This window comes from Acinonyx jubatus, chromosome D2 (assembly GCF_027475565.1).
Source record: "Acinonyx jubatus isolate Ajub_Pintada_27869175 chromosome D2, VMU_Ajub_asm_v1.0, whole genome shotgun sequence".
Lineage (NCBI taxonomy): Eukaryota > Metazoa > Chordata > Mammalia > Carnivora > Felidae > Acinonyx > Acinonyx jubatus.
Genome location: NC_069393.1, coordinates 53,204,689 through 53,217,398, shown reverse-complemented (window position 1 = coordinate 53,217,398; position 12,710 = coordinate 53,204,689). Strand labels below are relative to the sequence as shown.

The 12,710-nt window shown below is 39.2% G+C and overlaps 1 protein-coding gene and 1 long non-coding RNA gene across 10 annotated transcripts in view; one reads left to right on the top strand and one right to left on the bottom strand.

Moving 5' to 3' along the window:
• The window catches only part of LOC106965834 (cytochrome P450 2C21), a 48,360-nt gene that overhangs the window by 19,315 nt on the left and 16,335 nt on the right, over nt 1–12,710 (top strand). For 4 of the 5 annotated variants that reach the window (XR_008292234.1, XM_027062670.2, XM_053207386.1 and 1 more), the window contains 6 exons: nt 1,460–1,622; nt 3,380–3,529; nt 5,562–5,722; nt 7,496–7,669; nt 8,527–8,668; nt 12,100–12,287. Coding sequence is in view for 4 of the 5 variants with exons in the window: in XM_027062670.2 (XP_026918471.1) it covers nt 1,460–1,622; nt 3,380–3,529; nt 5,562–5,722; nt 7,496–7,669; nt 8,527–8,668; nt 12,100–12,287 (978 nt within the window). In the remaining variant the exon portion in view is untranslated. The remainder of the gene's footprint in view (nt 1–1,459; nt 1,623–3,379; nt 3,530–5,561; nt 5,723–7,495; nt 7,670–8,526; nt 8,669–12,099; nt 12,288–12,710) is intronic. The other variant, XM_053207387.1, reaches the window with a different exon arrangement.
• Nucleotides 2,422–12,710, bottom strand: part of LOC106965836 (uncharacterized) — a 30,736-nt gene continuing 20,447 nt past the window's right edge. For all 5 annotated transcript variants that reach the window (XR_008292237.1, XR_003421219.2, XR_008292236.1 and 2 more), the window contains 3 exons: nt 8,020–8,244; nt 3,646–3,757; nt 2,422–2,529 (listed from right to left, as the gene is read on the bottom strand). This is a non-coding gene — a long non-coding RNA (uncharacterized LOC106965836). The remainder of the gene's footprint in view (nt 2,530–3,645; nt 3,758–8,019; nt 8,245–12,710) is intronic.

The following is a 12,710-nucleotide window of genomic DNA, read 5'->3' as shown; positions in this document are numbered from 1 at the left end:
GCTCGGTGGAGCAGGAATGGGAGGAATGTCAGCAAAGCGTTCTCTGAGGAAGTGAAGCTGAAGCTGAGATCTAAAGAATGTTCAAGCATTAACCAGACAAAATGCAGATGGAAGTTCATTCCAGGCGGTTTCATTCTGGAGGAGAATTAGTTGTTCTTGTCTCTGAAAGAGGACCAATTTGGTAAAAACGTGGTGTGGGATATGACTGGAGAAATAGTTGCCAGAAATGCAAGCCTTACAAGGCTTTTAAAACTATTGGTCCTGGGGCACCTGGGTGGCTCAGTCACTTACGTGTCCAACTTCAGCTCAAGCCATCTCGGTTCATGCTCTGTGCCGACAGCTCAGAGCCTGGAGCCTGCTTCGGATTCTGTGTCTCCCTCTTTCTCTGCCCCTCCCCTGCTTGTGCTCTATCTCTCTCTCTTTCTCGCTCTCTCAAAAATAAACATTAAAAAAAAAGAATATTGGTCTTTAGCACAAGAGCAATGTGATGCCATTAACGTGCTTAAAGGACTCTCATGTTAACATTTGCCTTGTGAAAAGAGCACTCTGGTTGCTTTATGGAGAATGAATTGTAAGGTAGCAGGAGGACTCAAACCTTGGACAAGCTGAAGGAGTAATTTAGTATACCAAAGAAGCTGCCATGACAGAAAGACCCCAATAACACAATGGCTTCAGGAAGATAAGAGCTTATTTCTATCTCACATCATGAGATCGAGGTGAGTGCTGCTGGGCTGCCTCTCTTCCTTGCAGTCATCTAGAGAACCAGTTTTTCTTTGTCTTCTAGTTGACTATCCTGGGCACCTAGGCTATTGTTCTCATGTGCATGGAGACAGTGAGGTTGTTCCCATGCTGTCCTTTCAGTCCCCAGGTAGGGGGAGAAATGGAGGGCATGCAATTACCATTTATACAAAAGCGTAGGATTTGCACACATCATTTCTGCTAATATCAGTTCACGAAAACTTAGTCACATGGCCGCACAGGGAAGCTGGGAAATGTCTGCGACCATGTTGGCATGTCCTTATGTATTCAGAGGTCTCTAGTGCTAAAAAGACGTAGAGAGTGGATAATGAGGGATGATTGGTAGTCTACACATGGGACAAGATGGAGGAGCCTCCCTTAAGCAGGACAAGAAACACATTATTGTAACTATAGGAAGAAAGAAATTTGGTGCAGCTGTAGGTTTGGCAGACAAAAGTTAATAAAAGAATATGAATAAATTCCATAATATAATATCTGTCACATAGTAGGAGCTGAATAAAGGTTAACTATTGATGACGATAATAATAATAGCAATGTGTCTAATAATATAATTACCACTTAATGTGATTAAGTTACTAGTTCTAGAAGTTGAGATCTTTTATATTAGGTGAATGAGTAAAAATATCTCGAGTAAAGAGACTTATCTACATTTTTAGTTTTGAAATTCTCACTACTCCTGTACCTTATATTGCTTTCCCAGCTAGCAGAGAGTTACCGCCCTGTGTTCACTGTGTACTTTGGCATCAAGCCCACTGTGGTGATATACGGATATGAAGCAGTAAAGGAAGCTCTAATTGATCAGAGTGAGGTGTTTTCTGGCAGAGGCCCTTTCCCAGTGCTGGACAAATCCGTCCAGGGATTAGGTATGTCTCCATTTGGGGAACATATGTGGGTTTGTAAGTTGCAAAGACTTATAAACTAAGGGATTGAGAAATTGTAAGTATTTAGAGAAGCCTATGAAAATATCATAATTCCAACATTTTTTTCCATAAAGGATCATTAATCCATATTTTAGATTCGGAAAGTGACAAGGTGTCTCCATGAAACATAAAATGCAATGAAAGCAAATCACCTAACCATTAATGTGCTATAAATTTGTGTTCATTTGAAAATATGGCCAGTTAGGATAATGTTCATTTCAGTTAAGATAATAAGAGACAGAAAAAGAAGGAAGGAAAATGACTCAATTATCCTAGCCACCAAACATTTTGCTTTTTGGCCTGAGTCATGGTTGCCAAGAGACTAGTTTAGGAAACTTGAATAGTGTGCATGGAACCAGCATAGGTTTGAAATATTCCCAGTCTTGACTTCAGTCTTTTATTCTTCAAAAAAAAAAGGTGTAAGAAATATTTGAATCCAATAGAATACAATCCTTATACATACACAGATAAGCTCTGGAAAGAGGATTATAGAAAAACACATAGTGAGTACACATGGATTGAGAGTGATATTAGAAAAAGCTTAAATCCAAATTGGTCATAGGATCCTCCTCATGTGTTATCTCTATATGAAGAGGCCCTAGAACAGTACCTGGCACATAGTTCACTTGGTTCTCAGGTGGCTGAACCAAATGGAACTGAGTTGTTGCTAGGGGACCAACAATAAGAAAGAAAGAAAGAGAGAGAGAGAGAGAGAGAGAGAGAGAGAGAGAGAGAGAAAGGAAAGAAAAAGAAATTTAAAAAGGTTTTTATATTAAGTACTTGAACTGTCTTCCATTTGTTTCTGGAGCTGGCCTTAAACTGTCCAGTCCTCTGGTGGGTCACTGGGTTCCTGTAAAAAGAGATAAGGCCTGAATGGAGTCACTTCCTCCTCTACACTATTCTTTAAAATCTCTATGGACAAGTATCCTACGAGAATTGTTTTTTCTCCTGATATTGTGTTGGCTTCCAGAAGTCTGATATTGACCTTCCTTGGTGTTAAAACCATATTTCATGGCAGAGACATTACACACAGAAGGGAAATGTTAAAATGAGGAGGGCAGAGGCTGTGTCTCTTATCAGAGGAATAGATTTTCATGAACTTCCTTCCAGTGCACAAGTGCTCTCTCTCCTTCTCTTGAGAATTGACTCTTTTTGTTGCCTCTCCTACAATTCACTTACAACATACAAAAATCAGCCCTGAAAATTTCACCTACAATTTGGAGTCACCATGATGTATTAGCTGTGTGGTCCACAGAGCTAGCATTTTGCCTCCATGATCACCAGTAAAATGGAGACAAAACACTTGGTTCACAGAGTTATTCTGAGGTTAAAGGAGCTAATAGATGGAGAAGAAGAGTTAAGTAACATGTAAAACCCAGAGTCTTGACAGATACGAGGCTGGGCTAACAGAAAGCAGGTTAAGCAGGGCTCATTGGAATTCTTATGGCTGGCACCACACCATAGTTACATTCCTGCTTAAGTGTCATTATCATTTGCTGAGATAAAGACTCAGCTAGAATTGATGGCAATGGAGGTCATTCTTCTCTCTCTCTTTTTTAAGGAGGCTTTTTTTTTTTTTTTTCAACGCAGGGCTTGAACTCATGACTTTGAGATCAAGACCTGAGCTGAGATTAAGAGTTGGACCCTTAACCTACTAAACTACCCAGGCATCCCTCCCCCCCCCTTTTTTTTTCTGATAGGAATTGTTTTCAGCAATGGAGAGCAGTGGAAGCAAGTCCGGCGTTTCTCCCTCATGGTTTTGCGGAATATGGGCATGGGGAAGAAGAGTATTGAAGACAGAATTCAAGAGGAGGCCTTGTATCTGGTGGAAGCATTAAAAAAAACCAATGGTGTGTATTTCTTTACGTATTTAACAGTAATAGTTTGGGAGGACTATATGCTCTTTCAAATAGACTACAGAGAAATCTGATGGCTCAAGCACCATAGAAGTTTACTTTTTGTTCACATGACAGTAGTGAAGTGAAGGGGTTGGCACAATAGCCTTTTCAGGCACCAGGTTGACAGGAGCCTTGATATCTTCAACACATGGCATCTAGTATCACCCAGGATTCATCTCTCTGCAGGGTAGCAGAAGGAGCAAAGAACAAAGAAAAGAGCAAATAAGGTTTTCAGTAGGCTGGGTATGACAATGGCAGACATTCCATGGGCTTTAACTCAGTCTCAGGACCATACCAGCTCTAAGACGCAGTGTGAGATGTGGTTCTCTGTGTGCACAGAAAAGCAAGGAGAACGAGGATTTGGATAATGAGCTAGTAGTTTTGGCCACAATAACTTGAAAAATGAAGTAATTTCTCTAGTAACTTCTTGAGAACATTGCAAACATTTCACGGCATATATATGTCAAGTCATTATGCTGTGCACCTTAAACTTACACAGTGCTGTCATTCATATCTTAGTAAAATCAGGAGAAAAAAAAGCACAAGTGGTTCAGCACTAGGGTTCATGCCAAATCCTTCTCAGTGCTTAGGGCTGCTATATAGCTCACCTGGAGGATTATGGATGTGAATGGAGTGAGCCTCGGTAGCACAAATTGGCTCAGTGTGTGTATTTGTGTATGCACGTGCCAGACTGGGAGAGGAGGTGGAAGACGAAGGGGTAGACAGGAGTCGTGGCAGAGAAGGAATAAGATCAGGATCATAAGACATATATGGTTTTTGAACCTCAATATTTAAATATTTTTCAAGAACACTGTTAAGGAAATAGTACTATTTTCTTTTTAAAAATTTTTTTTGTAATGTTTATATTTGAGAGAGAGAGAGAGAGAGAGTATAAACAGGGGAGGGGCAGAGAGAGAAGGAGACACAGAATCTGAAGCAGGCTCCAGGCTCTGAGCTGTCAGCCCAGAGCCCGACATGGGGCTCAAACTCATGAACCAGAGATCATGACCTGAGCTGAAGTTGGACACTTAACCAACTGAGCCACCCAGGTGCCCCATTATAGTACTATTTTCTACATGGTGGGTTTTTTTCAATATTATTTTTTTTAAGTTTATTATGTTGAGAGAAACAGAGAGTGCGCAAGTAAGGGAGGGGTAGAGAGAGGGAGAGAGAATCCCAAGCAGGCTCCACACCTCCAGCAGAGCCCAACGTGGGGCTCAAATCCACAAAAGCCCGAGATCATGACCTGAACCAAAACCAAGAGCCGGGTGCTTAACCATTTGAGTCACCCAGGTGCCCGGCATTGTGTTTTTTAACCAATGTTATATATTGTCCAGACAAGTTGTTTCCCTTTTTTTTCCCCTGCTATTAATATTAAACATGCCATTTTTACAAGTATTTGCACTTCTTTCTTCCTTGGAATAAATTTCTGGAGGTGGCAATAGAGTTTCAATGACTGTCATTTGGACTTTTGATGTCTATCAACAAAGAACAGGTGGGAGACCTGGCAGAAGAGGGATACAGATGTGAGGCTTATACTACGCATATGGTTTTGCAAAATTTCAACTTAACATATTAAATATTTTTACAGGTTTAATCTATAAATGTTTATCAAGAACATTATTAACAGACTAGTACAGTGTTCCATTATTTTGGATGCTCCCGACCTATGCTTATCCAGACTGTGCCCAGTAATTCTTGTGAATTATCTTGTGGCTCTTATTTGGGGAACACTTGGGGGAACTCTTGGGGAGTTCCCCAAGGAGAACACTTGGGGGGAAATAAATAGACTGGAGTAGACAGCTTTGTTTGGGGAAGCACAATAAATTTTAGGCATGTTGAGTTTATAGTGATGATCACATGTCCAGGGAATTCCTATACTTAAAAAAAAATCCCAGAAGTTAACCCTTCTTAATTGTTTAAAACAGTCAACTTAAGATTTATATGAAAATTGTGCTCTAACCTTTAACTTTTATTGTTTTAGCATCTCCCTGTGATCCTACTTTCTTTCTGGGCTGTGCTCCCTGCAATGTGATCTGTTCCGTTGTTTTCCAGAATCGTTTTGAGGATGATGATGAGAAATTTTCAATCTTGATAAATTATTTTCATGAAAACCTCCTAATTTCAAGCAACTCCTGGATACAGGTAATGTCAATGTTCTCCTTATTTTTATTCTTGTTCTAGTTTTTTTAAAAAATGTGTTTAAGTAATCTCTACACCCACCATGGGGCTCGAACTCACAACCCCTGGATCAACAGCCACATGGTCTTTCAACTGAGCCAGCCAGGTGCCCCCAGCCAAGGTTCTTTTTAAATGGGAAATAATTTTCAGGGCACCTGGGTGACTGAGTGGGTTATCTGACTCTTGATTTCGGCTCGGGTCATGATCTCAAAGTTCGTGGATTCGAACCCTGAGTCAAGCTCCGTGCTGACACTGTGGAACCTGCTTGGGATTCTCTCTCCCCCCTCTCTCTCTGCCCCTCCCCACTTGCACACGATCTCTCTAAACAAATAAATAAATGAATAAATAAATAAACTTAAAAAAAAAATCAGGGCACCTGGGTGGCTCAGTCGGCTAAGCATCTGACTTCGGCTCAGGTCATGAGCTCACAGTTCATGAGTTCGAGCCCCGTGTCAGGCTCTGGGCTGACAGCTCAGAGCCTGGAGACTGCTTCGGATTCTGTGTCTCCCTTTTCCTCCCCCTTTCCTCTACTCGCATGCTCTCTCTCCCAAAAATAAACATTTAAAAAAAATATTTTTTTAAATAAAAATAAATAAATAAATGGGAAATAATTTTCTAGGTAATCTATCACTCATGCCTACCTTGGTCCTTTGCCCTATTTCCAAATGGCTAAAGTAATGTCTATCAAATTATCATCTGTAGCCAATTAGTGACTTATCAAATCAATTTAATGTATTGAAATGAAATTTAAAACATGAAATATAGTAATAGAGAAATGTAGTATAGTTCATCAATTATAGCAAGGTATTTTTTTGAGAAACCTTTTTTATATCCATAGACGAAGAAGGTGGTGATGTCAAACGTATGTCTTACTATAGTAGAGTGTCAGAAAATGTTAGTATCTTATGTTGTATGATCATTAAGAACTAAAGTTCTGTGTGGATCAAAAGGTTATGATGTGTTCCACCTGGAAAGGACTCTTGAGAACAAAGCATCTACTCGTTTTTGGACCAAGAAACTGTCACCCAGAGATATTAAGCATATTTTCCAAAATGGCCTAGCCGAGGCAAGGAATGAGCTAGACCCAGAATCTAGATTTCTCAATTCTCTGTCTAGTTGGATACATGCTACCAGCCTGAATAAATTGCTTCAGTGCCTAACAACGGTATTAAGTCGTGAAGTACTGTCTAGAGCAGAGTCCATACACTCTAGGACTAGCAATGGACAGATAAATAAGGGCAATGTGCACATTCTTAAAGGTATAAAACTCCTAAATAAAAATAAGCTAATTTAGCCATTTCTTTAATTTTTCTGATGTAGTTTCTTAATTACAAAAAAAAAAAAGCCCTGCAAACTTTTTTAGGGGGCTGTAGAAATATGTGTAAGTAAACCAGGATGAACACTAGGTTCTAGCTCTGTTGCTAGTTTGGTGTCTTAGAATGGTTGACTAACCTTTCTGAACCTTAGTATTCTCCTTTGGAAGAGGTGATATACTCCTGGATTCCTTCATAGAGTTATGGTTGGGAAATTAAATGGTTCTGAAATTGCTTTGTGACTTGTGCATACTCTAACTCCGAACATTTTGTCAGTTCTCTCTCCTTCAAGTTCCAAGTATGTTCTAGTGAGGGAAGCGTGTCTTACCTTTATCTACTCAGCATAGAACTCGGTGTCTGATGCATAATATGAGCCTATAGAACTTTGCTGAGTGAATTAATGAGTGATTCTTTCCTCTTTCAGATCTGCAATGCTTTTCCTCTTTTAATACACTTTCCAGGATGTCACAATGTGTTACTTAAAAACATTGCTAACCAATGTAAGTTTATTGTGGAAAAAATAAAAGAACACCAAGAATCCCTGGACCTCAGTAACCCTCGAGACTTTATTGACTACTTCCTGATCAAAATAGAAAAGGTATAATGTGACCCTTTATCTTTGTGGGTTGGTGAGACTCATGGATTAGCTTTGTTCTTCCCAGTGAAATTGGGATATACTGAAGATGTATTAATTGCTTGAATAACCTATAATTGTGCAAATCATTGGGTATCTCGAGATATTTCTAAATTCTCACTGAAAGTGACTTAGGAGGTTTTATATTTATCATGTGAAAGCTGGTTTTTTTTTATTTGAGAACAGACTGAAATACACACACATTCAAGATAAATGATACACAACATAATCATCCTTCATCAAGTAAGTTCTGAGAATGGAAGATGTAACAGATAAGGGAACACAGGAACAGATAGGAATCTAGAAAGGCTTACCTTTGGAGTGGCACTAGGAAATCTTCACAGATGAGGTAGGTTTTGAAGAAACTATAGCTTAGATGAACAGACATAAAGTAGGTCCAGGGAACGGTAAGTGCAGTGATTAAGTGTGTGGAACTTTCAGAGAGGTGATCTTGATTGTAACTGAGCAACTGTCATGGATGTGATGACTGATGAGGTTGGGAATATAGCTGCATTGTGGGGGATGGGTGGTTCTGGAGGCTTGAATGAGAAAAACAGACATTATAAAATAGGTAATTAGATACTAGAATGGACAGTGAGTAGCAGTGAGGACTTGATAAAAATTATGTTTCAAAGAAATTATAGAGGAACTGATCAACTCTAGGGGATGAGAAAGTGAAGAATCAGAAAGGGCTTGTTGGAAGTTTATAACTCTGAGTATATTTTAACTGTAGCCCTCACACCAGATAACGGTGTCATATTGAGTTATGTTACCTCTGAGGCTCTTTCATTTATCAAGTAATTCTAACACATTATTTCTAGGAAAAACACAATAAACAGTCTGAATTTACCATGGACAACTTGATCTTTACTGTCTGGGATGTGATTAGTGCAGGAACAGAGACAACGAGCACCACCCTGAGGTATGGACTCCTGCTCCTGCTGAAGCACCCAGAGGTCACAGGTATGGTCACAGGTGATGGGCAGGATGAAATTCCTGGTAGACATTAGAAGGCGACACTGACAACTATCCCGCTCTTCACCTGCCTAGACAATGCACAGGAAAATTTTTCCATCATTAGGAGCACCTGGGTGGCTCAGCCAGTTAAGCATCTGACTCTTGATTTCTGCTCAAGTCATGATCTCACAGTTTGTGGGATTGAGCACCGAGTCTGGCTCTGAGCTGACAGTGTGGAACCTGCTTGGGATTCTTTCTTTCCCTCTCTCTCTCTCTGCCCCTCCACCGCTCATTCTCTCTCAAAAATAAATAAATAAACATTTAAATAAAAAAATATTTCTGGGGCACCTGGTTGGCTCAGTCGGTTGGGCGTCTGTCCCCCTTTGGCTCAGGTCATGATCTCACAGCTGTGAGTTCAAGCCCTGCGTCGGGCTCTGTGCTAACAGCTCAGAGCCTGGAGCTGCTTTGGATTCTATGCTTCCCTCTCTCTGGGTCCATCCCCTGCTTGAACTCTGTCTGTCTGTCTGTCTCTCTCTCTCTCTCTGTCTCTCAAAAATAAAGATTAAAAAAATTAAAAAAAATATTTCCATCATTAGTACATCTTCCTGTCATTGGATAAATTAAATTCAAATTCAATTATAGTACAAAAAGATAATGAAATATTTAAACAGCAGCAGAAATTTGAAGGGCAGAGGCCATTGTTTTCCCTGCTGTGGTGGAATGTCCCTGATTTGTGTTGGGACAGATGCAATAAGCAGAGTTTTCTTAGGATCTAAAAGGATCAGCCTTCTGCTTTCTCTAAAAAGATGTCACTTGACATGCCTTCCATGTCCAGATAAATGTATTTTTGTCAAAGGATATTTTTTTAAGTTTATTTGTTTTTGAGAGAGAGAGAGAGAGAGTGAGAAGGCTCGAGAGGGAGAGAGAGAGAATCCCAAGCAGGCTCTGCACTGTCAGCACAGAGCCGGATGTGGGGCTCGAACTCACAAAACTGCAAGATCATGACCCAAGCCAAAATCAAGGTTCCAACGCTTAAGCGACTGAGCCACCCAGGAGCCTATATCAAAAGATATTTCTTCTCAAATGAATTTGCAGTGTAAGGATTGACTCAACGAAATTACAATCTTTCTTTATCAAAGAGACTCCCTAAATAAAACTTTATTCAAATAAATTCTTTTCAAATATACCCTTTTGGGCAAATAAATTCTTCCTCACAAATATGATTTCTCTTGCAAATACCTTTCCATTTTTCCTCCTTTTTTTTTTTTATTGAGTGCTAATCTCAGAGGATATTTCCTTCACTACTGTATAGTGTTCTGTGCTTTGGCACATTAAGACACTCTTAGTACAGTTACATCTCAGGAAGCTTTTCTCCATGACATCACCAGATTTTTCTCCTTTGTTGAAGGTCCTTCTGTCCTCCCATTATAAAGAATAACTGCTTTCCAAATGATGCAATTTACAAGCATAGCCTCAAAATTCCCGTTTTCATACGTTGTGCGATATAATGGCGCTATTTCCTTTGAGTGACACGCTTTCAGCCAAATAACTTCACTAACTCTTATTAGACCTATGTTGACTATGACTATGAATACCAAGACATTTTTCTCCAAGCCTTTAAGTCTTGTGTATATTGCAAAAGCCCTTTTTGTGTAATATTTCCACATTGCTTCCATTTTCATTTTTTCTTACATCACATCCGTTTGTATTTTTCTTTTCTTCCCATTTTCATCCCTTACTGTGCCATTCTTTTAAGCATTCTGATTTTACAAGTAGCTCCTAACCACTTTATATAATCACTCTCTTCTAGATAAAAATCCAGCCTCTCAACCTGAGAAGGTAAAACTTCAAACTTCTCTAAAATTCCTAAGTTTTCTTGATAGCTACCAAACCACAGAATTTTCACATAATCCATTAACAAAGACTCCTTCTTCAGGTAGTAGATAAATACCATTTGACCAAAGTAGCAACATGGTACTGGAGAAAATGGGTTATAGACTATCTACAGTGGCTTTGGATTCTGACTTTACTAGTAAGTAGCTGTGTGACCTCAACTCATGACTATCTCTCTGCTTATCTTGGCCCCTCATCTGTTTAAGGGAGATGATAATGCTTCCTAACATTCATAGAGCGTCTCCCTCGTAAGAAAAAGTTAATAAACGTTTGTTTTAACTAATGAGTAGTCCTACTTAAACTATGTATCATATATTTTGCAAATAAAGGAAAAATATAACTCATTAACATAAATTACATAAATTTCATTTCAATTAACATAACATAAATTTCAGTAATCTTATTCAATTGCTAAGATTGTGGGTTTGGAAATGAGAAAAACCACGTAATACCTGGGTGTCCTTGAGAAGTATATTTACTTTTATGGACCTGTTTCCTCATTTTTAAGACACATAAAATAATACCTAACACAAAGACCTATTTTGAGGAATTATAAAGTAATGTAATATGTCATACAACATGCCTGTCATATGTTGCATTCTAAATAAATGTTAACTTCTTGTTACGTGCTGAATCAAATATCTTATTCAGTTCTATTTATTAAGCATCTATGGCACTGGGTAGTTCTTACCCTCTTGGAACTTACATATTTATTTATTTAAAAAAATTTTTTTTTAATGTTTATTTATTTATTTATTTATTTATTTATTTATTTATTTATTTCAACGTTTATTTATTTTTGGGACAGAGACAGAGAGAGCATGAACGGGGGAGGGGCAGAGAGAGAGGGAGACACAGAATCCGAAGCAGGCTCCAGGCTCTGAGCTGTCAGCACAGAGCCCGACGTGGGGCTCAAACTCACGGACTGTGAGATCATGACCTGAGCCGAAGTCAGACACTTAACCAACTGAGCCACCCAGGCGCCCCTGGAACTTACATACTTAAAATGAAAACTGAGGATGCCTGGGTGGCTCAGTCAGTTAGGCGTCTCTTGATTTCGGTTCAGGTCATGATCTCATGAATCCTGGGATTGATCCCTGTATCAGGCTCCACACTGACAGCATGAAGCCTACTTGGGATTCTCTCTTTTCTCCCTCTCTGCCCCTCCTTCAGTCTCTCTCTCAAAATAAATAAAGTTTAAAAATTTTTTCTAAAAATACTGGCATACACAAAGTGGTTAAACAGCATGGTCTTTAGTGAGCCTTCAAGATCATAGATCCTTGACTTATCAAACAAAAGTACACAAAACAGAGAATCAGAGCTGAATTTCATGGTATAATTATGTTTTATATGTACATATATTTAAGTCTCTAATGAGATCCCAATTTGCCCAGGAAACAAATTATTTCTTTTTTTTCCCCCTATGGTAGTAACCATAAGTGATTTTCCCTTCGCCCAATCTCTTACCACAATGTAATCATGATAAGAAGATTAAACCAAAAGACATTTTCATTTCACATAAATTCTGATTCCTATCTTTCCAGCTAAAGTCCAGGAAGAGATTGACCGTGTGGTTGGCAGACACCGGAGCCCCTGCATGCAGGACAGGAGCCACATGCCTTACACAGATGCTGTGGTACATGAGATCCAGAGATTCATTGACCTCGTCCCCAACAGTCTGCCCCATTCAGTGACTCAGGACACTAAGTTCAGAGAATACCTCATTCCCAAGGTGAGAGATATTTCATCTGTACTACTCCTTAAGAATCTCAGGTTATCAACCATCACAATAGTAGGATTATAGATAACCATCTACAGGCATGGCACAGTCATAACCCAGGCATCTTACCCTATGACTACATGCTTCTGTCCTTTTACTCTGTTGATACAATTTTATATGTAATAGTGCTTAGACTCCCACAGGATTTTCTTCATAGTATTCATTGCCCAGGCTGCTTACTGCCTATGTTTTCTTCTGGGAGTTTTATGGTTTTATGTCTTATGTGAAATTCTTTAATCTATTTTGAGTTAATTTTTGTGTGCGGTGTAAGATAGGGTCTAGTTTTATTCTTTAGTATGTGGCTGCCCAGTTTTTCCAACACCATTTATTGAAGAGACTATCTTTTCTTGATTGTAAACCTTGGCTCCTTTGTTG